Below are 27,640 nucleotides of genomic sequence, written 5' to 3'. Positions count from 1 at the left end.
AGGGGCCAGGAGACCGTGATCAGCCGTGACCCGCCAGGGCCCTCGACGTGTCTGCTGCTCCATTACTGGCCCCGAGGACGCTGGCGGAAGGGACCAAGGATCCCGGGCCGTCGGAGGCCGGTGGGGACGGAGTCGGCTGAGGTTGGCCCCGCCTTCCTCTCCCACCACAGCCTGGGAGGCCACAGGCGGTCAGCCCTGAGCAGGCTGACGTCAGGGGGCCATGGTTAGGATCTGGGGCGAGGGCTGTAACCCCTCGGAGCTTCAGGTTGTCCTGTTTTCACATCTGTAAAGTGGGGTGCTGTCGCAGAGCTGTTAGACAGCATGAGAGTGTGGAAAGCACCTGACACACAGCATGGGCTCAGCAAAATCCTGTCCCACTAAAAACGCAGCATCGCAGCCAACAGGGGGCTGCCAATCCAGGGTTACACGGGAATTCCTACCAGCCACTCGCACTGTTTCTTAAAAACATGAATATTACAAAATAAAAGCCACGTTCAGTCTTTATGAACCCCCAAACTTGACAAACGCCTGTTTTCCCTAATGCCACTACTGAGTGTGAAAAAGTGACTCTGAATCCACAGGGAAGTTCCCTGAGCGGCGTGTAGGTACATGTTCCCGCTTCTCGGAACTAAAGACATTACACCTTGACACTCACACCAGACAGTAAGCCTTACGCCTAAACAGTCACCGTAAATGAAGGATCCGCGTGACTTACCATCGCAGGACGTGTCCTTCAAATAATATTTACGTTCATATTCCTGTGGAGAGAGAAGGGAATAAAATCATTCCGGAGAAATCCATGCGGCCTCAGAGGAATTCCACTGAAATGAACCGTCGTCTGGGTTCCTGTGGGAGGCGGGTTGGGGGCAGGGGGGCCCCCAGGACCATGAGCAGAACCGGGAGGTGCCGGCAGTCCGCCCACGGGGAAGTGGGCCCCGTTCCCCCACAGGTAGCAGAGCGCTCAGCCCACCTGTGCTCTGGGTCACGCTGCCCCAGGACACTGACGGGGCTGGGACATCACTGCTGGTGTCACAGCTGCCCCTGCTCGGGAGGGCGGGGGTCCTGGGCCTGGCTGCTCTGAGTACGACCCCTGTTCTGTCCCAGACACAGGTCCCACCTGGGGGGTGGGGCAGGTAACAGGTGAATGATGTCCCCTGGGGGTGACCTGCGCTACCCTGGACAGTACTAAGGGAGAGGACACGTGTCCCTACAATGCACTGTGACTTAAATGCAGTTTCCGTGTCCTGGCACCAGACAGGCTGAGCCTGACCCCATTTTAAGGAGCTGCTGCTGGAGCGGCTCCAAACTCCCGGTTCTGCGGAGGGGGAGGGGGAGGGTGGGCGTTCCCATGAGTACGAGCCGCCCGCTGTGGGCACGAGCCCTGGGGCCGGACCACGTGGTTCAGACCGCAGCTCCGCCTCTTGGCACTGCTAGCCTGGCACCCGACTCCCCCTCTCTGTCCTGTGGCTGCTCTGCCACCAAGTAGGGGTACGAATGGGATAAGGGAGGCGGCCGGTGAGCTCAGGTGGTTAGAATGCACACCTCAACGTTGCCTGTTCGATCCCCACGTGGATCACAGAGCTGCGCCCTCCACAACTAGATGGAAAACAACTACTTGACTTGGAGCTGATGGGTCCTGGAAAAAACGCTGTTCCCCAAAAAATTTCAATCATTCAATAAATCAATCAATAGAATGTGATAACGGCTGTACTCTCACAGCACAGGCCACGGGACCTCCAGGGACCCCAGCACACAGCCTGACCCCGCAGTGCCTCCACTGACATGGGCGGGGGGGGGGTCTAACTTCTGCATCATATTTGTCTCACCCCTTGAAAAGTCTTACAAAAGTCACAGACTGTCTCTCGGAAATGATGTGAAAGGACACACGACCCCAGAACCTCGTCTCCATGCCTGTGTCGGGAGCCTCGGGGCCCAGGACCTTCGTCACAGGAGCCCCACGACCTCGTCCCGGGCACGCTTTCCCTCAACCCCTGACCTGCGTCCTGCCTTTAGGATCCAGAAACGGGGTCCTCGTTATTCCCCAAACACCGGCTCCGTGCCCCTCTGAGATGCGGCACACACTGTCCCCTCTTCCTGAAGGGCCACTTAGGGGACCTCTGCTCATCTCACCAAACCCTATTCAGTGTCACTGCCTGGGACACCCCCAGCCCGCAGCCCACAAACCAGGATGAGGCTGTCACTCTCTCCTTGCACGGCTGGACGGGGAGCCTTGTTCCGTCCTGCACAGCCTGCCCTGCGGATGTGCGTGTGCCCCGCCCTCCTACACCCCTACACCCCGTCTTCTCCAGACGCCTCGTGTCACACAGCTGTCTGGCCTCGTGACCTAGAAGACCTCGTGCGCTCGGGAGGCCACAGTATCCAGCACCAGCGGGTGGGGCACCTTGGTGCAGCTGCCTCCCAGCAGTGGGTCCTGGGTGAGGACACGTTCTCAGCATCGGTGCCCCCTCGGTGTCACAGTCCCCTCAGACAACAGTTAAGGTTGGGGACTGTGATGGGTTGAATTGTGTCCCCACATCATGTGCTGAAGTCCTAACCCCCAGTAGCTGTGAATGGGACCGTATTTGGAACTAGGGTCATTGCAGACAGTAAAGATGGGATCACTCATTAGGGTGGGCCCTGATCCACTGTCACTGTGTCCTGTGAGAAGGGGGACTGTGGACTCGGACTCGCACACAGGGGGGACGTCACGTGAACATGAAGGCAGAGACGGGGTGATGCATCTATAAGCCCAGGAACCCCATAGCCTACCAGGAACCGGCACAACCCAGGGAGAGGCTCGACCAGACGTTCCCTCACAGCCTCAGAAAGAACCAGCCCCACCGACACCTTGATCCTGGACTTCCAGCCTCCAAACTGGGAGGCAATCAATTCCTGATGTTTCAGCCGCACAGGCTGCGGTGCTTCGTTGCAGTCGCTGCAGGAAACTCATATGATAATTATGAGAGTATGCACGTTATGCTCCGGACACTGGCTTCCTTGTCACCCAGACCCACGCAGATGTCTCTCACCTGCTGCAGACAACGGAGGGAGGCTTATGCCTCGGCCTGGCCCTGGGGCCCACAGGCATGAGCTTGTAACACGGGAGCATGAGCTTGTGATGCCTGCTCTGGGGCTGTGTCACTTCCTCCAGTCACCACCACCTGCAGCTCAGTTCCATCCTCGGGGTCCTCAGAGGGCCCTGGTGGGGTTCTGGCCTCCGTTGCCAAAGCTGGGCCCTCGTACAACAGAGGTGAGTTCACACCAAGTGCTGCTGGGTGCCTCTTGGGGTCCGTGGGTGGCAACACCTCATTGGGAAGGCTGGAGTTATATGACTGAAAGACAGAGGAATTTCTTTTGGTGACAGGGCCCCGCAGCACAGCCCCCCCTAAGGCCCTTTTGGGAAAAGAAAGGCCCAGCTGTCTGGTAGGTTCACCAGGGCTGTGCAGTGTCAGAGGAGGATACTGCAGGGGTCAGGTCCTGGCCCTGCCACTAACTCCTTGGGGGATCCCAGGACAACTCAGTCATGGGGTGAATGGTGGCCCCCAAAAGAGAAGTCTACATCCTGACCTGTTAGTGGTGAATGGACCATATTTGGAAATGGGGTGTTTACAGATGAGGTCATACTGGGTGACAGTGAGCCCTAAGTCCAGTGACTAGTGTCCTGATAGGAGAGCTCTGCAGACATACGAGGACGGGGCTGTGTGAGGACACAGGCACAGTGATGTGTCTACAGCCCCCGATGCCAAGAACAGCTGGCCACACCAGACGAAGCGAAGACAGGGACGGGAAGGGGCCCCCCTGCCTCGGAGGCCACCAATCCCGCTGACACCTGCATTTCGGACTCTGGCCTCCAGAGCTGGGAGACTGGAAGTTGCTAGTGTTTAAGCCCCCACCCCCGAGTGCGATCGTTTATGTCGGCAGCCCCAGGAAACCAGCACAAAGCCCTCTGCCTCTCTGCGCCTCAGTTTCCACTCAGGGGTCTAGATCAGCAGAGTTGAAGTCCTCTCCTAGCACACGTGTTCTGGGGTCTAGTAAGGGGACGAGAAGCCACCCCACAGGCTGAGCTGTGCACGCACGTGGGGGGCCTGGGCTGCTGCCGCGCGCCCTCCCTGGGGTGTCTCCACTGCCGTCCTGGCCGGAAGATACCATGGGGCAAATACCAGGGTGATACTCACATGGCTGCCTGGCTCACTCCGCTCTTCTGAAAAGCAAAAGGAAGAGACACAGGTGAAAAACACGCTCATGCGATCGCTGCACAGCGACGTTTCGGGCAACGGTGGCCCATAAATGAGGGTGGTCCTGGAAGATTCTAATGGAGCCGAAAGATTCCCATCGCCCAGTGACACCATGCCGACATAGGACAACGCATTCCACACGCGTCTCTGGCCTCCCGTGCCGCCAGACGCACACACTGCACATTATGTACAGCACATAGAACCTGACAACGATAACACTTGACCATGCTCCTGCGTTAGGTAGTTAGCACACTTTTTATCATTATGTTAGAGTGTTATTTCTACTTATAAAATGCAAACTCTGCTGTAAAACAGCGTGCCGTGCTGCCCGGCAGCAGCCTCACACGCCTCGTGTTCACCGGGTGTCGTGATGGCATCGTTGTCTCTGGTGTTGGTTTAATCTCGTGTTGTTTTCTGCAGTAACGTGCTGTGCAGAAGGGCGGTCCGGGAGCGCCAGGCTGTCCCGTGCAGCCCAGTTGTGCGGTAGGTGTGCCCCCTGGGGGTGTATAAGTGCACGCTGAGGTGGGCTCGTGACGCCATCGCCTCCCGATGCATTTCTCAGCACGTGTCCCCGTCACTAAGTGGCGCGTGGCTATAACTCACATTGACAAGACAACAACTCCTGAGAGAAAAAGGAAAGGCATGGAATTCTCAACAAAGTATGAGAATAAAAGTGTACTTACTTTTCAAGAAATTGGCAACCGGCTGCCAAAGCTGCATACCTGGCAACACAGAGAGGTGAGCTTACTCAGTGCCCTTCACCAGCACCCAGGGACCCGCCCTCCTCCCGGCCCCGCTGGCAAAAGCAGCACCAGTCGCTCCCTGCTTCCCAGCTGAGGACACCCCAAATGCCCCGTCTCCATCCAACCATTTGTCCTGAGTCTGGAGCCCTGTGTGTAGTCGGGGAGCACGTGACAGACGGCCCCTACCCCCCAACGCCAGCTGAGGCCCAGGGAGGCCCCCCAACTTAGAAAGTTTCACCTTATTTTAAATGAAAACTCCCCATCGGGACCTCCTATTCCCAGGTCCCCACCCGGAGCTCCCATGGGGTCACTGATCTATTTCTCTGGAATTGATCGAACTCTCACTTACGTCGTCTTCTACAGCAACAGATGATGACAACAACAATGATGACAACCATGCTGACAAAGATGAGAGTGCCGATGACAACGAACACCCACAGATGCAAAGGGATGAGGCAGTCCTCGTTTGGGTTTCCTGACGGAGGACACAGGGTATTTAGAGCAGGGTGAGCACGCTTCCCTGGCCCAAGGGACCTGCTGCAGAAGACATGCCTGCTCCCGGGACCGAAGGCGACATCCCCGTCGCCCAGGCCCCAAAGCGCTTCCCCACTGAGGGGTGACTGGCCCAGCCCAGCGGGGAGGCAGGAAGACAGGCTCCTCCATCCGAGGGCTCAACCAAGGACCCAGCTCAGAGGGTGTGGGGTCCTGCTCCTCAGAAGCAGAAGCAGGTGCCTCCCGACAGAAGGGCAGCAAGAGGTCCTGGTGCTCCAGGCTGGGGCCCCGTCCAGCTTGAGCGGCCACAGCTGCGGGGTTTACTCCTGGGCCAGCAGGAGGCAAAGCCTGGAGGCCGGAAGGAGGGACGGGACGGCCTGTCCTGACTGTGGACGGCCCGGCACAGTGGCCCCAGGAGCAGGGCAGGGTCCACCCCAGGAAACGTGTGTTGAGATCAGTCAGGTGTCCTGGTCTCAGCCTGGTGACATCACAGCACCGATAAGAGCCACAGACACACAGATACGGGAGCGGGGCAGGCCCATCGGAACTGTGACAGCCCCGTGAGGACAGAGGGACCACGGTGACGCTGTCACATGACGTCATCCTTCCATTCCAAGGCTTTTCTTTATACTCAGGTTGAGCCCTTCCTAATGTATTTTGCTTTTTTTTGGGAATTACACTATTCTTTGAGTGTTTGTGTGTTTTCGAATAAATATTTTTGTGAAAATCAACAAGCCATTCTGAACTAGGAACTGACACCCCAAAGTCCAAGAGCTGCCCTGACAATCATAAGGACAACGGGGGACATTTGCCTCCGATGTCCAGGCCTGCCACCAGAGCGGGACAGATCCAAGGACAGACAGACAGAAAGTCCCAGGGTTCCATGGGCACTTGGTTCATGACCAAGTGACACTGAGGGTGGGGGAAGGGACCGTTGTTTAGAAACACGATCCTGGGTCACTTGCATGTGAGTATGGAGAACACACAGCGGAACATGGTCCCCGCCTCCCACCACGAACCAGCACGGCATCGGGGTGACACCGGGGAGGACGGACGAAACGGGAAGGGTCTGAACTGAAGGAGACACCTGCCGGCCCTGGGAGCCAGCCAGTCCTCCCCACCTGCTACGCTCCGCAACGGGAGGCAGGATGGGTCCAGAGAGCTACCCGGTCAGCCCAGGGATGCTGACCTGACCCCACAGGGCCCAACTCGGGGGGCAAGGGTGGGGAAGCCCAACGCAGACTCCAAGGAGTCTGTCTGCTCACTGAAGACAAGGGTCTCTGAACTATGGCCCACAGGCTCCACCCAGCTCACCGCCTAGTTTGTGAATAAAGTTTTATTGGCACAGCCAGGCACACCCGTTTACTTTCTGTCCCCCACTCCGACATGACAGCAGCACAGCTGAGTGAGTATTGAGAACACAGACCATTCGGCCCACAAAGCCGAAATCCCTCACCTTTGGGGAAAGGTTTCCTGACCCAGGTTTAAGACATGAGATCAGCTTCTCACCTGGCACTGGGCTCGTTTCTGCAGCACAGGTGGCATCCCGTGTGGCATTGCACGGATGAAGGGTGGCACGTTCACACCTGAGAGGAAGGAGAAGAAACCCGAGGTGACTTCTCCCTGCCCGGCCCCAGACCCAGCCTCAGGGCAATCGGTGCCTGGCATTTCCCAGGCGATCTGCCCAAATCGCTTCAGGGAGAATAAAGCTCAGGACTTCGGTCTTTCTGTCCCTGGACAGAGCTGTGTGTGGCTATGAGGATGGGACCTGCTGTAGCCGCGTCTTTACCAAGAGGGACGTCAGCCCGGAGATGAAGCCCATGGAGAAGGGGACAGGCAAGCGAGGTCTAGAGAAGCCAGAGCCCTGATCAAACCCGACCTGACGGCAGCCCTCACTTTGCACTTGGCAGATACATGAGCCGCAGCCTAACACAGGCTGATGTGTAATTAAGAATCTCCAATGTGCCCCACAAAAGTGAGCTATTTTGCAAGTGGCTTCACCACTGCAATGTCTCCCCCAAAATCCATGCCCACCCGGAACCTCAGAATGAAACCTGATTTGGAAATAGGTTCTTTGCAGATGTAATCGCGTCAGGATGAGGTCCTACCGGAGCAGGTCGGCCAGAATGACCGATGTCCTTGCAAGACGGACATCGGTGCGCAGATAGAGAGGCCATGTGCAGACACAGAGACACACACACAGGAGACGACGGGCGACAGGACAGAATCAGAGGTTGGAGTGATGCGCCTACAAGCCACCGGGCGCCAAGAAGAGCCGCCACCACCCAGAGCTGGAAGAGGCAGCAGGTTCCTCCCAGGGCCTCCAAGGGAGCGAGGCCCTGGCGACACCTTGATTTCGGACTTCTGGTCTCAGACTGTGGAAGAACACATTTCTGTTGTTTCTGAGAGCCATCCAGCGGGGTGCTTTGTTACAGCAGCCCCAGGACGCTCACAAAGCGACAGCGGTCCCTCAGCGCGGTCACAGGGCACAGAACGCTCTTCTCCTTGCCAGAGCTCCCTCCTTCTGGAACTTTCTATGGCTCCATCCCTCCCTCATCAGGCCTCTACTCCAGAGACCTGTCTAAGCAGCCCCCTCCTCGCCGTCTGCCCCTCACGGATTTGTCACTGTGTGTGTGTCCTAACTGTCTGTCTCCTACACCCCTGGGGCTTGAGGCCTGCAGACCCACCTGCGGCCAGAGGGCTCCCAGTCATTGAATGAATGGATCCGCGAGTCCAGGGGTCCCTGAGGCTGGCCGGCCGCCAGGTGGAAACTTCCAGCAGGTTTGTCTGATTTAACCTTCGGGACCCCTCTGCACGGAAGGTGCTACCTTGAGCCCCATTTACAAATGGGGAAACTGAGGCACCCATGAGAAGGGACTACACGAATGACCCAAAGCAAAGATGCTGCGAATGGAGGCGTGGGTACCCAAGCCCAGGCCTGTCTGGTGTGCCCGTCCCCGAGGTGGCACCTGGTACAGCGGTAGCACATCTCCACACAGTCCCCTGAGTCACAGTAGTAGGACCCTGTCTTGCACTGGCACTGCCGGTCCCTGGTCGGGGAGCACGAAGTCACCTCCTCCTGATCTGTAAAGAGGAAAGGCTGAGGGTCAGTCACAGGGCACGGACTCTGTCCCCGCCCACACCGGGCCACATCCAGCCACACCGTGTCTGCTGTCACCCTCCCTGCTAATACCTAGGGGTGACGAGGTCACCACCAGAACTTATTTCCTGCAATTGGGGTGTTCACATTATGGTGGGTGACCCCAAACCTGCAGTGTCTGTGCAAGGACCAGAGGGTGCCCCTGCAATCTGGGATGGGGGGACAGTGTCAGCTGTTGAGAAACACCCCCAAATGCTTCCATCTTGTTTGTCCCCCAAAGAAAAAGACAACACCAGTTTTGGCTCTGTGTAACACACCAGACAGAGGTCGGGGACCCAGAGCAGCCATCGCACCCCCCACCCCTGCAGTCACATTGATGACCGCCCTTCTGGAAGCCCTTGGGCATGGTCACGTCTACACACCCCACAGGGCAGACGCCCCACAGCCGGCCCGGCCGCCTCAAACATGGGGGTGCACTCAGGTCTGAAAAACGCCTTTGCCCATCTGCCCGTTCTCCCTGGTACCACAGTGGAAGAGCCATAAACAGTACATGAAATATAAATAAAATGGGGCCACACCCCCAGCCTGAGACTCCCACCCACACCCCGAAGCCCCTACCCACACCGGAGGTCTGCCCTGTAGAAACCACCTCGTCCTGTCACATCCTTAAGCCACACGTGTCAGCACGACAGTCACAGCGGGGTCGTGCTGTGCACACCACGCTGGGGTGGCTTCTGGGCCTCTCTCACATCCGGGGTCCACTCTCCCTGTGGGCACCGCGCCCCGTGCGTATTCACACAATGCTTTATAGACGCTGCAGTCAGTGAGCGTTTGGGGGCTTCTGGCTGCGCTACGACAAACTCCCCAGCTCCCTCCGAGCACATGGGAAGAGCTGGTCAGGTCTAGACTGGGACATGGGTGACACGGGGTGGGACAGGGGTGGGTGCTCAGGCACATGTTTAATCACTAACTCCGCCCACAGTGATTTTCACCTTCCTGCTTCTCCCCTTTGTCCTCACTGTCCCGTGTCCCCAGGAACACGTGGCATTAACATCTTTAATTTCTCAGTCTGGCAGGCAAAAAACAGTGTGTCTTTTCACTCACTCCAGTGTTTCTTGTATGTTTAGTGATCATTTATGCTTCATCATCTTTGAATCGTCTGTGTGTCTCTCCACTTAAAATTTCTTTTCTGGACAGCCGGCTAACTCAGGTGGCTAGAGCACAGTGTTCATCACACCAAGGTTGTCGGTTCAATTCCCACATGGGCCACTGAGCTGCGCCCTCCACAACTATTGGATTGTCGGAAAACTCATGATGTATTTTTTCTGTTTTTCGTTGCAAAAATGTGTCATGACTTTTCCCAACAACCCAATAGATTGAAACACTTGACTTGGAGCTGATGGGTCCTGAAAAACCACTGATCCCCAATTTTAAAAAAGTTTCTTTTGAACCCTTAGTACTGATCTATAGGCACACTTATGTGTCCTGGATACTAATTTGGTGAGTTACATGCAGCACAAATATGTCCTCCCACCTTATGGCCCAAATTTTCACGTTTGGGTGTTTTCTGAGGAACAAGTTTGTCTGTTTTCATGCAGTCCCATGTATCAATTTTCCTCTTACAGTTTGTTTTATTGTGACAGATGTGAAACATGCTTCACTGCTGTAAAGTGATAGAAACTGTGAATATTGTCCCTGTTAAAGTTTTACATTTCACGTGTGGACTTTCATGGACCAGAAGTTGTTTCTCGTGGATGGTGAGAGCTGGGTTGTGGGGACATTTCCCGTGAGGAGGAGCAGTAATCCATGTTAGCATCGTCTGCGGACACCACCATCCTCCCAGGAAGAGACAGGTCCCGGTGCCACACACCACGGGTCACGGGCATGAGGTTTCCCACTCTGTCCCGCTGGTTTAACTCTCCACCCTGAGTGACTATTCCCGTCTTAATCGTGTCTTGTACGAAGTCCTAATATGTGGGGAGCTGGTGCCGTCTTGTTTCCATGGCTGTCAGCTTACTGAGCTTTAGGAAAGTGCCTGTGGTGATGTTTTAAGTCAGAAGTGGATCTATTAGGGTGCAGAGCGTGAGCGGACATGTGCTGTTGGCGCTTCCTTTGGGGACGATTCACTGAATCTGAGACCCGTTTCGTGGGAACCAATATCCTTACACACGGAGTCTCCTTCCTCACCGTGCTGTATTTCTCTGCAGGCTTGGATGTTTTAAAACAGTGATTGCTCTAAAACCATTTTACACATCTTTTATTGGATACATTCTGAAGTATCTTATTTTATATTTTTGCCCATGTAAGTGGTATTTTTCTTTAAAGTTACATTCTTAAAATCACTTTGTTGCTCATACATAGAAATTTAGATGAACCGCTGTATATTTTTCTGGTTGTTTTTCTCAAATATTTTTAAAATCAGTTTTATTGGGGAGCTTCTGTTTTTCCAGGACCCATCAGCTCCAAGTCAAGTAGGTGTCTTCAATCTAGTTGTGGAGGGCGCAGCTCCATGGTCATGCAGGGATTGAACCGGCAACGTTGGTGTCATGAGCACTGTGCTCTAACCACTGAGCCAAACGGCCGCCCCTCCTGTATATTATTCTGGTGCTCAGCGACTCTGAAATGCTGATAACGTGTAGACTGATTATTTAACCACATACACGTGTCATCTTGGGAAAAGGCGCCGTGTGGTGGGGGCTCTGGCAGCCCCGTCCCCGAGTCCATCTTTAATAATTGCCTTTGGGGTATTCCTACGAGCCAGGTCGAAGGGGGTGCTTTAAAACCAGAGGTTCAGCCGCACCCACCCGCAGCCCACTTACCGTCCCGGCACTGAGCACACGGCAGGCAGCTGGTCTCACTGTTGGGATGGGCCGTGAAGGTGCCAGGCTCACACTGGCTGCACTGTGTGGACTGGGTCCCGTCACAATGTTTGTTGACGTGCTGGCCTGCGTGGGGGGGACACAGATGGGAGGCGGACGCCCAGGGCAGCCATCTCTGCACAGACCCGACCTGGACCCGAGGCCTCTGCTTCAGGAGGTCCCACAGCCCCTGGTGGCCAGGCCCTTGGACACTGTCGCCCCTCACCTCCTACCTTTCTGGAACATTCTGGACTGACACCCCGATCCATGTGTCCCAGGGACTGGGGACCTGAAGCACCCCCTAAGCTGTCACCAGTATCCTGCAGCTCATGTAGACAGATGGAGCCTGCTCGGGAGCCTGGAGGCCTGTGCGTCCACCCCCGCCCCATCCGGCCCCTCACCACCCCGCATGCTCATCAGCTTCCAGCCCAAATTCCAGGGGACATCGAAGTCCAGAAACAGAGGCGTCTGACCCACTCTTGAGGAGCCGTCGGGCCCGGGGCTCGCCTCATGCGAGACTGTATCTGAGTCACTCCTTCCCGGGGACAGGCCACCAAAACGTGCACTTTGTACACATCAGGAGGTCACAGGTGTCACGCAGGCCAAGTGGGTCTCATTCCTTTCTAAGTGTGGTGTGCGCAGGTGTGCGTGTGCTCACGTGTGTGAGTGCAGGTGTATGTGCAGGTGCATGTGGAGAGGGTACGGGGCTGAGGGGTCCAGCTGTGAGGTTTGGCCCCTGAGCCAGGCGTCCTGTGAAGACACAGGTTCACGGACAGAAGGAGGTGAGTGTGGGGGTGCAGATGGCGATGGGGGTAGGTGTGTGGCTGGCCCCCTCACGGAGGAGACCCCTGAAGCAGTGTCATTGAGAGTGTGTGCACAACTGCCTATGTAAGTAGACGGGGGTGCAGGTGTGGGGGCAGTGGGCCTCTGACCAGGTTCCCCAGATGACCTCTTGACAGGAGGGTATGTGGGGGCGCCCTGCCTGCACATGCACCCCCACTTGTGTCCTCCAAGCTCTGCTGAATGTAGCTCACCCACCTTCAAACAAGCACATAAAGCCCTCTGTTCACAGGAGAGCCCCACTAGGCGGGTGCATTGGTGGGGTGGGTGGGAGGCTGCCAAGGAGAGGCCCCCCCACGACAGCCTGCTGCTCTGCCCCGAGCCCCCTCCTCCCACCCAGGTCAGGTCTGCCCGGAGGGCTCGGGAAGACGTCCCAACACTCACCTGCCGGGCACAGGGGGCAGCACAGGCCAAGGCTCTTTAGCTCATACTTGTCTGAGCCACACCGGGTCACACTGGTCGCGGCGGTCACCTATGGTCAGAAAGGGAAGCTGGCTTTACCAGGAGAGGCCTCTGTTCCCAATGGACGTCCACGTCCTCTGACGGACACGTGTGAGCAGAGGGGGCACCGCTTCCCTGCCGGGGTGGGCTTCCCGGGGGGACACTCTGGGAACTTTTCTTTCGTCTCTGACCTTTGACTGTCACAGGGAGCATGAGTTATTTAGGGGGATGACCTGCTCTAGCAGCCAAAGTCATGAGGTCTGGCCGACTGTCTGTGGGTGGATGTCTGACCTGTGTGCAGGGTCAGAGGGGGGCTGGATGGTCAGGACCCATTAGAACTCAGCATTTGGTTTTGCTCTAGAACATGGGTAAGAGTTTCAGCAGCTGAGTGTTCACGTCTGTTCCCTGCCCAGCTTCCTAGGATGAATTCCCTTTTACCTGACGGTGAGGAAGCCAGCACCCCCTCCATCCTACTGACCCCATGCCTGGCATGACTTTCTGCACTTTGACTTTCCAACTGTGTTACCAGGTGAATCCTGTGTTACTGCCAATTTAGGCACAGCTCTTAAAATTATCACACGGGGTGGGCCGGCCGAGTGGCGCGATGGTTAAAAGCTGGCTTGGGACGCCAGAGGGCCCAGGTTCGGATCCCACATATGAGGGCCAGTGACACTGCCCTCTACAGCTGAGATGCTGAACAACAGCTCAACCTGGAGCTGGGCTGCCCTGAGTCGCCGGCGACGGCGACGGCGTAGGCTGCAGCCCCTGTGGCAGTGGGTTGCCATGGGCTACCGTATGTAGCCAGCAGCCAGCGTGAGCGGCCAGCAGCCGCAGTGAGCGGCCGTCCAGAAGCCAGCGACTGATCTGCCTCGCCAGGGAAGAGCGCAATGATGGTGCCAACTTGGGCCAGTGAAGCAACGTCCTCCACAACTAGACTGAAGAACAAAATGACAGCAACTTGTCTGTTCCCCTTCCCCCAATTCCCCAGCACTGTTCCCATCCCCCCAATTCCCCAATAAAAAAAAAATCTTTAAAAAAAAAAAAAAAGAGCGCTAGCTGCGCCCTCCACAACTAAGATTGAAGGACAACAACCTGCCGTTGCCCCTTCCCCAATTCCCCAATAGATTTTTTAAAAAAACTAACTCACGGCCTGATTTTCTTTCTAATTGAACGTGATAATTCATGAATGAGCTTCTCCTATTTCTACGTATTGGGTCACTCCCCTATTTAGAGTTATTTCTGCCCACTTGTTTGGTGGTTTTGATACCGTAGTTTCTCTGCGGTTCTTTCTTCCCTTCTACTCTGGCTTTGACTTTCCTTGGTGCCTCAGTCCCCCAGATCCTTTTATTTCCTTCACAGCCAAACCAGATTCTATCTTTAGTTATTACTGTTTTATGTCGCACTTTATTTGGGGAAAATGAAGCAAAAAGTCACCAAAAAAAGATATTTAGATAGGTTTCAAGTAGAAAATTCAGTTTGTAAGCACCACAGTAAGTTTTTGAGCCAAGAACCCGCATTACTAACTGAAAACCTGAGGAGAAACAGGGTATTTATATAGTGTCAAAGACACTCCCACAAGACACCTGGTAATGACATTGGGGGAGGAGGAAGTTAATTTTTGGTGAAGAAGCCAGGCAAACACCACCTGAACTAAATCATCAAAGTTGACGCCACCAGGAAGGGACACATCGATATGAGTTGTGGGTCTCCTGAGACGGTGCAGTGAAAATGGCACATCACCTCCGTGGTATCTTTGCCACAAATGCCTATCTGGGATTTATTCACAAGAAACCGTCAGACAAACCCAAATGGAGAAACGTTTTATTAAACTATCGGCTGGACGTTCAACAGTGCTACAGTTGTAGAAGACAAAGATGGAGGAGTCTCCAAGGTTACTCAAGGACATGGGAGGGCTGGCAAAACATGCAGAAAGTCGGAAGCCCAGATGGTAGCATCATCTCCCTGTCACATGCTGGTGGTGACCCCCGCATGGCGGGCACCCAAGATGTCACCCTCTGCAGGATCTGGGTCAGAGGGACAGGAAGTCCGTGTGCTAGTTTATTTTAGGTTTTTGAAAGGTATTTTTTATGTTTTATTTTCTTATTATTTATTTATTTAAAGATTTTATTGGCGAATTGGGGGAGGGGAACAGTACTGGGGAATCAGGGGAAGGGGAACAGACAAGTTGCTGTCCTTTTGTTCTTCAGTCTAGTTGTGGAGGACGTCGCTTCACTGGCCCATGTTGGTATTATCATTGCGCTCTTCCCGGGTGAGGCAGATCCGTCACCGGCCACTGGACTGCCGCTCACGGTGGCTCTTTGCAGCTCACATCGGCTGCTGGCCGCTCACGCTGGCTGCTGGCTCCCCATGGCAACCCACTGCTGCAGGGGTTGCAGCCTACCCATCGCCGGCGACTCTTGGCAGCCCAGCTCCAGGTTGAGCTGTTGTTCACCATCTTTGCTGTGGAGGGCAGTGTCACTGGCCCTCATGTGGGATCTGAACTGGGGCCCTACTGCCAGAACTGGCGTCCCAAGCCAGCTCTTAACGAACGCGCCACACGGCCGGCCCTTTATACATTTTGTCCACCGGTGAGCTTCTTTATGTCTCTTTCAGTGTCACTCCAGATGTGTGGTGCACATTCTCCCATTCTTCCACGGGCCACCCTTTCCCCATGTTTCTCCTGTGTCCCGCCATCTCTCCCACCCGTTTACACCTCGGACTCCTGTGCTACTTGGGCCAAATTCGATGCTCCGCCCTCTTCATCTTGAGGTCAGCATATCCCCCTGTCCGTCCCCTCCTGATGCCGTCACGTCCTCGCTGAGGACCTCAGCTTCCTGCCAGACCCTGAGCTGGGCCGTTCTGGTCAGATGACCAATTGAAGAAGTTAAGCTGCTGGTGTCGTTCCTGCTGCTCGTGGCTCCACGCTCATAATCCCAGAACCGGTGGCCTGGAGTGGACCGAGACGCCTCATACCAGCCACGCTAAGGCCACACGCCTTGCTGATCACCGCACCCAGGAAGTGCGGGTTCTCCCGAAAGAAAACCTTCAGCTTCCAGCAGTACTTCAGACGGCCCATTCCTCCACCCCCAAGCTGGTCGCGTAGCTAAGCACGTCTTCATCTCGGTCACGGATCATGGCTGGTATCTGGGGGTGGCTCACAATCTGCTTTCTGGTCAAGGAGGCTTCGTATTCGGGAGGACACCAGGAGCCACAGAGCAGGTCCACCATGTGACCCTGGCCTTGAGCTGGGCAGCCAAGAAGAGGCGGGCTGGACGCACACAACCTCGAAAGGCAGTTTTTAAGATTAGGCTAAAATTCACATCACCTAAGAGGAACGCTTTAACAGTGTGCAACACAGCAGCATGGAGTGCGTTCACACTTTTGCAACCATCTAGACTAGTTTGATAAGCTTTAAAGTCTTGATAAAAGGGAACTCCCATAGAGCTGGGAGAACTATAGGTGGATCTGGGCCCCTTGTTAACTCTCTAGACCTAACTTCCTGTTAAACTTTGTGGTAACTTCCAGGGCAGGGATGCTTATAAATAGAACGGCCAGTCATTTTAGAATCGGGGCTTTTCTTTTTCACATGGGCAGCCCGGTTGGAGCGCTGGTCGGGAGTGTGCATTCGCACAATCCTGTGGTGACTTGGTTTCTCTTTCTTTTCCCAAATAAACCATTCTTTTGGTGGATTTTCTGCAGTTATTTTTACCAGTGGACATTTTGGGGGCTCATCCGGGATCCAGAGAGGACCACAACTCTGATGGCTTCTGACTGGCGGGCAAGCTATGGCGCCGAACTGAGCTGTTCGGCTCGATCCTTTGCTCCCCAGCTTAGAGGCCTCAGGTGAGCTGCTCTCCTGAATTTGAGCCAACGGGGTTTTGCATCTGGCGCTCTCAGGCTTTATTTGGGAATTGTTTTGTTGTTTGCTGGTTGCTATATGTGTGTGTGTGTGTGTGTGTGTGTGTGTGTGTGTGTGTGTGAATGCTTTAAGAGCCTCTTTCTTTGTCTGTGTACTCGTAGCATGTCGGCTTGATTTCTTCGGAAACCATTTGAGACAAAAAAAAACTGGCCTTCGCCTAACATCCCTTTCAGGATTCTAGGTTATTTCCAGGTTATAAAATTGGTCAGTTTTAGCCGGTATTAGATTGTGGTGCCTCATTGAGAAATATAATGGACTGCCAGCCAGCTCAGCCAGTAACCGAACAACCTGAGAGTTGGTCATTTGCCTGGAACTGGCTCTGCCCTCCGGTCTGATTCGCAGTGATGAGACTGTTCCAGAGTGAGGTGAGCTGTAGACCTGCAGGTTATTCGAGCTGTGAATTGTTTTGGCCCCTCTGTTAAAAATGGGATCTCTGATGTCTAAGCCTTCTAAAACTATCCCTCCTCAAGGGACACCAGCCAAGTTTATATTTAATCCCGCGAGGAGTTTTCGTGCACGTATTTAACTAAATGGACAGATCTGACTACAAGTTAATTTTAAAAATCAGTGACCACTTTGAGAAACTTTTGAGATTCCCAAACTTGATTTTCATAAAACTAAATTGGATAGTAACAGCGCTTAACTGAGAAACAGGAACAGAATGCCTATTAGGAGTGGTATATGGAGGCGGCCAAACAGGACTGCGAATCGAAAGTTGTCAGCTTACAAAATAGTCTCAAAGTTAACAAAGACTGTTAAAAATTCTGAAATAGAATGGTGCCTGGAACCTCGTGTCCTTTGTCTACATCACCGCCTTGCCCCTCCCCCACTGCTCCTGCGTCTCAAACTCCACCTCCGACGCCATCTCGCTCTTCATTGTCGCCTTCCCCACTTTCATCTCAACTCTTTTGAATCTCCTCCTCTCTCTCCTTCTTCAGAACTTATCGGTCCTTTTCCATTTCAGATTATACCCTGTGGAGATCCTAATAAGCCCCACATTGCCTATGTCCCCTGGATGAAAGCTGAGCTACGAGCCATTGTAAAGGAACTTCTTAGCGTAACTGAGGATTCTAATAAGTTTGCTGAGAAATTTGATATTACTATTTAGGCATGTCAACCTGGGTTTTCTGATTTGTACCAGCTGATCCATATGTTGGCTGGTGAAGGCCAACCTAGACACTGGATGAGGATTGCTGGAGACAGGCATCCTGACAGGGATTTAGAAAAGCAAACCTCCAATTATTGGGAGGAAGCCATAGAACTTGCTTGAAAACTGCATTGAACAATTCCAGAGGCTTTCCCAAGGTCTATTGATTGGAGCAAAATTCACACCTGCTCACAAAGGTCTGACGAATCTGTCCATGACTATTATAATAGGTTTCAGGTGGTTTTTAAGGAAAATTCTGGTCTTCCTTCAGATATTGACTCCACACATGTGACTTTTAATTCCTTGTTTGACAATGGGCTAAATGAGAACCTTTCCCTCCTGGTTAGGAGATCCAGGATGGGATGGGGAACTATGCCGACCCCAGACTCGGTAAATTTGGCTCATGAACTTGCCAGTTCCTAGATGAGCCGCCTAAAAGCAAGAGCACCAAGACATTTGACTTTCAGCCATGGAAAAGGGGAGACCCTGGGGGAAATCAGAGAACTCCACTTTTTGCCACTACTTCAAGGAGCGAGGACATTGGCAAAGGGATTGCCGTAAGGTGAAGTGTACAAGATGCTCTCTGTCTACTAACCAGTGTCTTTCAGGCCTTTTTAATTCCCAGTGAGGGGACTCCAAGGATACAGGGGCTTTTTGCAGTTCTTCCCTTGATCATCTTGGAGAAACAGGTTTATCTATCTGAACCTATTCCCTTTTGTCTGGGTCCCTTAAGAGATGAACATTAACATTGTTTTCTCCTTAGTTCTTCTGCCCCGACCCATTTATTAGGCAGAGACTTCTTCGCGAAGTATCATGCTGGATTTTCTTCCTACTGAGACGGAGGAAGCCCCTCATGGCTGCCCGACATTAGCAGATCACCCTCTGACTCCTCGTGACGATTTGCAGAAAACTCATTTCAATAAACTGATTTCTCATGGTTTCCCGATGGTTCGTACTTAAAAAACAATGGTGAGTACTGTGCTGGTTATGCTGTCGTAACCCCTTCTGAAGTCATCGAGGCAGCACCTTTACCTCTGGCCATTTCAGCACAGCAGGCTGAATTGTATGCCCTCACCTGAGCTTGCATTTTAGCAAAAGGTAAAGCTGTCAACATTTATACTGACAGCGGATACGCCCTTGCAGTGGCCCATGACTTTGGATTGCTATGGAAACAACATGGTTTTCTTACCTCCATTTGAGGTCTGACACCTACACTTCATACAGCTTCCCCCGTCTCATGGATACAAGTATGTTTTAGTCACAATATGCATGTTTTCTCACTGGACTGAAGCTGTCCCTTGCAGACAGGCTAATGCACAAGCAGTGGCCAAAGTGCTGTTAGAGAAGATTTTCCCACTTGGGGAACTCCTCTTGAACTCCACAGTGATCGAGGAACCCATTTCACTGGTCAGGTACTAAAGCAAGTCTGTGCTGTTTGGCCAATCCAACAACATTTTCACTGTGCCTGGATTGGCTGAACGCACTAATGGCATTATTAAGACCCAACTGGCAAGATTTACACAAACTATTCAAATACTTTGCCAAAAGCATTGCCATTAGTCCCTTTATATTTCACATCTACGCTTCTGTTAAATTTCAGATCTACCACTCTCACCCTTTGAGATAATTACAGGACGTCCTATGCATTTATCCCCTGTGATGTAAGCTAGGTTGCTATGTTGTTCTAATTCAACCTTTAACTCTGATCTATTTAAGCTCTGCTTCTGATGCCGGTCGACACTGGACACCAGCTGTTTCCCAATCCATGCCCTCCTCCCCAGACGTAATAGGTGACACCCAGAAGAGGCCCGTTTGACATTGAGGGACAAAAGGCTGGACACTAAAACCTGACACTAGAAGGCCTGGCTGTTGCTCAACGATTTTTAGAGAAAAGGTCTTGACCAAGAGTGGGGTGTGATAAAAGTGAACTGGCATCTTAGGATGCTTAACCATAGAGCTGGGAGGACTATGGGTGGAGCTGGGCCCCTTGTTAATGCTCTAGTCCTAACTTCCTGTTAAACTTGGGGTAACTTCCGGGGCGGGATGCTAATAAATAGAAGACCCATCTTAGAATTGGGCTTTTCTTTTTCACTTTGACGGCTGCTTGGAGCGTTGGTCGGAAGTCTGCATTTGCACACTTCTGGGGTGACCGTGTTTCTTTCTCTTTGCAAAAATAAACCGTTCTTTTGGTGGACTTTGTGGAGACTTATTTTTGCCAGTCGACAGTCTGAAGTGATTTCAGAATGAAACTTTAAAAATTAAAAACCTCTTCACATAGGAAAGCACATCTGACATAAGAGGAAGCACTTTCCTTCCTGGACGCAGCTGGTCAAGGACATAACGGGTGCTGTTGCCTCCATCTAGTCTGGGCTCACCACCTCGGTCGGCCCTCGGTCCCCTGCAAGTACGAAACCATGAAGGGCTCGTGCCCTGTCCTCCAGCCGTCAGGCGTCACCCTCCCTGTCACGGCCACGGGGCCTCAGCCCCACCAGCCTCCTCTGAGTAGCCATCTCAAGCGTTCTCTCTGCCCAGCGCCCCCGTCCTTCCAGCTCTCCTGCTTGAAGCTCTGGGCTCCAACTCCTCGCCCCGACTGACAGCGAGTGTGCGAGGCCCATGGTGATTGGTGGGTAGGGAGACAGAAATGAGGAGGAGGAGGGAATTAGGAAGCGCCTTGCAGCTGCTCCTACTTGGGTCAAGACCCCTGGCAGCTGCCCAGCAGGACTCCAGGCTCACACATACCTCTAGTCAGAGAGATGGGCTGTCAAAACTCAGAGAAGGGGGGTGGGGGGGACACATCCTGTTTGTCAGCAATACCTCAGTAGCCCAACAGGATTCCAGCTTTTCACACTCCCCCCCAAAGGCATGTGTTACACCAACCCCAAACCAAGGCGATATGTTTACACATGCCCCTAAATCACAGAAATGCATTGCTAACCGCCAGAGGACTGGGCACCTCAGGGGGACAAAGAGAGACAGGAGCAGGGAGGCGGAGGCAATTCAGCCCCTTTTATTTCACAAATGAAAACCTTCACACAATGTCAGGCGGGGCAGGTCCCTCTCCTGGGTCAACCCGCTCCACGTCTGGGGTCCAGCACTCCGGGATCCAGCACTCCCGGAGAACAGCCTGGGAAGGTGACGAAGGAGAAGCCTTGCCAACTGGGTCCCAGTCCCGCTGAGCGCCTCTAGAGGACCTCAAGTTACTATTCAGAAAGTGACGCTAAGTACTGATGACAAACCCCGACTGTCATCTACTGGTTGAGTTTTCTCTTCATTCTGATTTCCTTTCCCTAATCTACCACCCTTTGGTGATGTTTCTTTCACTAATCAACTTCTGCTGTTCCTGCTGCACAAATTTCCGTCTCTTGATTCAATTCATTCCTTCAAGACGACGACGAAATGAAGTTCAATGTCATTTTCCTGGAAACAAGTGGGTGTCTCAGCCACGGCTGTTGGCACTCTGGCACCTCCCCCCCTTGACTGTGCACTCCATTCCAGCATCCGCTGACCTCCAGACCCAATATGATGCAAAATAAGAGCACGCCCCCGCCTAAAAAATCCCAACAAATCAGAGCAATCAAGATGAATACTAAGCAAAATTTTTTACAAAATCTAATCGGAAAACTGCCGCTGGCTTTTGTGCATAAAATTTTTTGGAGTAAGGGATGGGCCACCAGGGTGTGAAGCAAGTGAGCAGGGTCAGACCAAGTGCAGGGTCACGTCCTGTCTTTACTTAAAATGTTTCTATTTTTTCATCATGCTTTTTTTTGTATAAATTTTTTATTTTTAAAAGGTACTGCATCAAAGTATGATTTATCTTGTTTCCTGAGCATTTTATGGCGCCCCAGTACATTTTACACCAGATGTGAGTATCCAAGTCCCTTTCCGGCCTCTCCCTTGCAGATGACCAAGGGATCCCCATTTCCCACTCACAGCCCACCTCCCGGGAATGCCCTCACCCCAGGGTCTCACCCAGCTGGGGGTCTCCCTCCTGGCACCAGCGTCCCCTCCGGTCTGCTGTCCCTTTGGACCCTTCCACCAGCCCCTTAGGCTGAAAAGTCCTTCCCAACCCCTTTACTCCTGCCTAGGAAACCCCTAAAGACACCCATTGCCACCTGGGAACCACTGGCATTTGCTGACCCCCAAAAGGCCCCAGTGAGGAAACCCTGGAGGTCCTGAAGGAAGCTGAGGACTTCAGTGAGTGACAATGTGCCACCAACCGGAAGTGCTCCTCTGGGCAAGGCGACCCCCAGAGGGAGGGGCCTGGGAGGGTCTCCAGGAAGCCCACAGACAGTAACCCCCACAGCCAGCTCTGGAAGGGGGTGCTGAGAACCCCAGGCCCAGCGGCTGCACTGCAGCAACACAGGACAAGGCGTCTGCTCTGCACCCCCTAAGTTAGGCAGGGCGGTGGGCTAAGTCCAGAAGGTACAGCCTGGAATAGAATCTCCTGGCCCTGAAGCTTCAGGAGGTAGGACAAGGAGGAAAGTCCCCTGAAGTCACATGACCAACCTGTCCTGACACACCCAAATTCCATGCAAGATAGGGCTCTCTGGAGAAACACCTTTTCAGTTCTTAAAAGTGGCCCTGCAGGCATCACCAGCCAGGCTTTGCCACAGGGCACCAGCGCTCCCAATACAGGGAGCTGCTCAGAACCAGCCTGAAGGCAGGACAGAGGAAATGATGCCAGATTGCACCCGCACTTCCCGGGGGCACAGCCCACGCAGCCATGGCTCAGGTACAAATAAAACAGGCACCCAGAAGCGGCAGCCACAGAGCTGGGGTCACTTCTCAGGGTGAAGCGCTGAAAACGGAACGGGGAAAAAAGGAGCGAAGCTGTAGACAAAGTCACTCAAGTAAAGAGTGAGCTCCCCCGGGGCTCATCTGAGGTTGAGAGGAGCACAGGATGAGGATGGGGTGGGGGGGTCTGACTTTGAACCGTGAACTAATCTTCACACTTCCTGTAGTTTGAGACGGCCGCGCTCGATGCTTTTCGAAAGTACATCGATCACGTGTTGTGATAACGGAATTATGAAAGTACGGAAACAATTACACATGAAAAAACGTTAGCGATATTCACAGAGTGAAACAGCGAATCTGCGCGAAGACTAGATAACAGAAAACAGCTGAGTTGATTTGTAGCAAATAAAAGACCAGACTTCTTTAAATTAACCGCCTCGCCCTCCGTGGGCGGTGTATAGTTTCGGGGTTTCTGGAAACGCCCCCCAAACACGTGCCTCCGGGGCCGGGTCTGCAGCGCTCGCTCCGGGCAGCGCACAGCGGCCGCCCGCCCCCGGCCTGGCAGCCCCCACACGCCAGGTCCCGCACCCCGGAGACGCCCTGAACATCGCCACAGACTCGTTACCCTGAAAATAATGGGGTGCCATCGGGCCTTCGAGGCACCAGCGTGTCCTCCTAGAGAGCGCACCCCCAGGCGTAATGGCAGGGGAGCAGCGCCAGTTCCCGGCACCACGCACGACGCAGGGGCCCCGGGGACCTCGGCCCGGCAGGATTGGGGGGCGGGGGCAGAGAGGTGCGCGTGGGGGCGGCCCGACCCCCCGCCGGTCCCCTTGGGCTGCTCCCGAGGGGTCTCTTCCCGGGCCTGCCCAGCTCGCCGCCGCCACCTGGTCCCCGGGCTCCCGGCGCTGCCCGGGCGACCCCTGCGGACACACCCGACTCACCGAGGCCGGGACAAGCAGCAGCAGCGGCAGCCACACCGACATGGCCGCGACGCTCCACTGAAAGGCGGCGAGGGAGGAGCGACCGGAACTAAACGTGCGCGCCACCGAGCTGCGCTAATGCAGGTGCGGAGAGGCCACCCTGGTGGAGGAGGGGACTTGCGGGCGTCTGCGGGGGCCTGCGCGGCGCTGTCCCGGGCTGGACACACTGACAAGCGCGGAGGAACGTGGATTCTCAGAAAAAGGGGAAATGTGGATCGGCTGCAGACAAGTGCGGGGAGGAAATCAGGCCTGGGGCAGCTTTGAACAGGAAAGGTTAAGCATGAGGACCGGCCGCAAAATCATAGAGTCAGTGGTTCTGAACTTGTCACTTCCCGGTACTGGAGGTCGGGCCTTCTGGCTGAAGCAGAACTCGTGTGCCTGCGTGCGTGCGTGCGTGCATGCATGTGATTTTCAGTTTCAGTTTCTAAATTAATGCTCTTTACACAGATGCAAAATTCAGGTTTGAGCTGAATTTTCATTTTTAACAGAACAATTATCCCAACTCTTCAAAAAAACCCCAACTCTATAAAGAAAGTCTTTAAAATTTAATTACTATCCAGTATGGGAATTTGGGTTCCCTTGGTTTTGGCATTTTCTGACACGTGCTGGGTAGAAAAGGGGTTGGCATATTGGGGTAAAGATACTTACAAAAACTGTCCTATACGTACAATTGAAATCAATAAAAACATTCGATCAAAAGTGAAAACATACATTAGTATCCACATGGAAACTTGTACCCGAAATGTCACAGCAGCACTACACGCAATAGTCGAAAAGTGGAAACCAAAGCGCCCATCGCCTGATAAATGGAGGGAAAAATGGGGTCTGTGTACACAGTTGAGCCAACAGAAGGGGTGAGGCCTGACACGCTACAACACGGACGAACCTCGAACACATGATTCTGAGTGAAAGAGGCCGGACACACCGTTATGACAGTACAGCATGACGAGGTGATAGGTGGGTTTTCCTTCATAATATGGGAACGCCATTGCAAACGCAGCCCGTAGTTTGCTGGAATGTCATGTGTGACCCACGACTGTAAACAACAGGTTGAGAGGAACCTGGAAAGGAACAAAAGGAGAGGAGTTATTTGCATGTCTTGCAAGAAACTGTAAGTGAAGTGAGGCCACGCCAGGGTCTGGGTCTAACTCCGGGAAGGCAGAGGCTGTGGTCTCGGCAGTGCCTCCCTGGAAGTTTTGTCCTTTGTGCACCGTGGAGGGGACACTTTTGTAACTGGTCTGAGATGGGGTTTCCCACAGCGCCTGCAGGTCAGCTCCTTGGAGCTGTCCTTTCTAGGAAGCCACTCAGACTCTCGCTGTCACACCATCGTGAGCACAGTAGGGGTTGGAATTTGAGGCATTTAAAGAAGTGGCGGGTCCCACGTTGCCATTAATGGTTTTAAATTTTCCAGCAAAAGCATCATGAGATTTCATGACTCTGGGAGGACCCTGCAGCCTCCAGGAGGCTCTGCCAAGCTTGGGCTTCTCCTCCTGTGTCGGCCTCAGGTCACTCATGTCCACGAGGCAAGAAGCTCCAAGTGTCACCAGAAAGACTGGTGTAAACCCACGTACACTGTTAGTTACAACAGGACATTAAATGGGGGTATAAACGCTTCACGTATGGTATGGTCGTATTTTCTGTTGTTAAACAAAAGCAAACAGATTCCTCAGCGCTTTCTCCAAAGCCAGCTCGCTTCTCAGCGGGAAGACTTCTGTCTACATCTGCCCTTTTCAGGAGCTTTCGTAAGACATACGGCCATGAGCAAGTCCCTCGCCGCAGCGGGAGGATGGTGGGCTCCACTCACACTACCAGGAACCCGGATCCTCAGAGACGCGGTCTGCGGGACCTACTATATCCTGCGAGCGCGCGGCGCGGCCCAGGGCGCTGCCTGGCCGTCCGTGGTCCCGCGCTACCCGTTGGCCCGGAAGCTGCCTCCGTGGAGCTTGGGCAGGAGGCGTCCGGGTGGGGGGGAGCTGGGCGCGGAGAGACGTGTGCGCAGAGCGGGGTGGTGGCGCTGCTCCTCCTGGGCCTTTCAGCGACCTCCCCGCTTCTCCGCCAGCTCCTCCCTGAGCCGCAGCTGGGTCAGCCGCACCTGCTACCGAGGTGACATCCACGCTCCGGCCTAGCGAGACCATCTATGTGACTTTATTCTTATGTGGGATGTAAAACAGAAAGCAGCAAATAAGAAAAACAGAAAAAGTCATAGACACAAACAACAGTTAAGTGGTTACCAGTTACCAGAGGGAAACGGGGGAGGGGGACATAAAATGGTAAAGGGGTCAAATATATGCTGAGGGAAGGATCCCCTCGGGGTGGTGAGCACACAGTGCAGTACACACATGATGTATTAGAGAAGTGTGCACATGAAACCTATGTAATTTTATTAACCAATCTCACCGCAATAAAGCTATAAAAATGTGCACGCTGCTTCATGAGCGCGCTAAGGACCAGGGTAGGTTATTTTCTGATAACGCTGCACCCAGGAGAAGATGGGAAGAGCTTGCTCTGAGGAGGAGTCACCCTCGGTCCTGTCTTAGCTCCTGGAAACAGCGCTTCCCCGCTGCACTCACTGTCTTATGTACTATATTTGACTTAGTGGTTTTGAAAATGGATTTGAAATTTCAGAAGTCAGCTCACTGGGAAAGCTTAGGGGCACATTTCCTACACCGCTGGGTTTCTGGGGACATTCAAACTCACTTTTTAAAAAAAAGATTTTTATTGGGAAATTGTGGGGATGGGAACAGTGCTGGGGAATTGGGGGAAGAGGAACAAACAAGTTGCTGTTGTTTTGTTCTTCAGTCTAGTTTGTGGAGGACGTTGCTTCACTGGCCCAAGTTGGCACCATCATTGCGCTCTTCCCCGGAGAGGCAGATCAGTCGCCGGCCTCTGGACGGCTGCTCACTGCGGCTGCCAGCCGCTCATGCTGGCTGCTGGCTACATACGGTAGCCCATGGCAACCCACTGCCACAGGGGCTGCTGCCTATGCCGTTGCCGGCGACTCACGGGAGCTCCAGGTCGAGCTGTTGTTCAGCATCTCAGCTGCGGAGGGCAGTGCCACTGGCCCTCATATGTGGGATCCGAACTGGGGCCCTCTAGCATCCCAAGCGAGTTCTTAACCATCGCGCCACTCGGCTGGCCCTAAACTCACTTTTAAACAGCTTTAACATACTCTCTTCCTAGTGCTTTAAATTTTTTCCATTTCAAGAGTAACTTCACTAGAAACAATATGAAGCCGAATTTATGTTCAAATTGAATACTGAATGAACAGTTTTCAAAAGCAAACAAAACTAAAGACAGCAATGTTAAAAACGTTTAAACATCAGATTGGTTTCTCCCCAAACCATTTATTCAAAGGCAAATTGTGTTACCACTTCTGAGCAAATAATCAGATTTAATAAAAGTGTTTTACAGTCCTAGAACTTATCAACCTAACACAGATAAACACTTAAGAACCTTGTTTCCATTTATATCATATTTCAAAAGACTTTTAAGTGTTTTCTAAAGCTTTGCAAATGAATCTCCAGGGAGACAGCTCATTGGTGGCCTGCGGATGAGGGTACCCGAGGGGACACCTTTGGGGCTGATGATTTCACAAGTGTACATGTGTCAGAAACCAAACTGCACGCTTAAAATTCTGCAGTATATTGGGCCTGCCGAGTGGTTCAGTTGGTTAAGAGTTGGCTTAAGAGCGCGAGCTCTGAGCAACAGGGCCACCGGTTCGATTCCCACATGGGCCACTGATGCTGTGCCCGAGCTGAGCTGTTGCTGAGCTGCCAACAGGTGGCAGGATGGCTCTGCTGGTGTAACAACAAGATTGCCTGTTGATGGTGGGCTACGCCCACCTGCAACTAAGACTGAACTCAGCACCTTGAGCTGAGCTGAGCAGCGCGACTGGACTTGGAACTGAGCTAGCTGCGCCCTCCACAAGGAAGACTGAAGAACAAGTTTGCTGGTCCCCTTCTCCAATTCCACAACATTGTTCCCATCCCCCAATTCCCCAATAAAAATCTTTAAAAAACAATAATAAATACAATAAAATATTTTAAAATGTGCAGTGTAACGTGTGTCCATTAGACCTCAATAAATATGTAAAATACCCCGTGCTCCAGTAACACCACCCTCCGAGGCCCACTTCTCAGATGCACCGCCTA

The 27,640-nt window shown here is 53.3% G+C and overlaps 1 protein-coding gene across 1 annotated transcript in view; it reads right to left on the bottom strand.

The window, feature by feature from the left end:
- Positions 1 to 23,492, bottom strand: part of LOC109389286 (tumor necrosis factor receptor superfamily member 10A-like) — a 24,345-nt gene extending 853 nt beyond the window's left edge. Inside the window, 10 exon segments of the mRNA XM_019654669.1 lie at positions 716 to 758; positions 3,030 to 3,332; positions 4,176 to 4,201; positions 4,919 to 4,957; positions 5,328 to 5,453; positions 6,980 to 7,056; positions 8,440 to 8,554; positions 11,390 to 11,515; positions 12,653 to 12,740; positions 23,451 to 23,492. Coding sequence (XP_019510214.1) covers positions 716 to 758; positions 3,030 to 3,332; positions 4,176 to 4,201; positions 4,919 to 4,957; positions 5,328 to 5,453; positions 6,980 to 7,056; positions 8,440 to 8,554; positions 11,390 to 11,515; positions 12,653 to 12,740; positions 23,451 to 23,492 — 985 coding nt within the window.
- Positions 23,493 to 27,640: the final 4,148 nt, after the last annotated feature.

This window comes from Hipposideros armiger, unplaced genomic scaffold (genome assembly GCF_001890085.2).
Source record: "Hipposideros armiger isolate ML-2016 unplaced genomic scaffold, ASM189008v1 scaffold_228, whole genome shotgun sequence".
Classification (NCBI taxonomy): Eukaryota; Metazoa; Chordata; class Mammalia; order Chiroptera; family Hipposideridae; genus Hipposideros; species Hipposideros armiger.
This window is presented reverse-complemented; position numbering and strand designations above follow the sequence as displayed.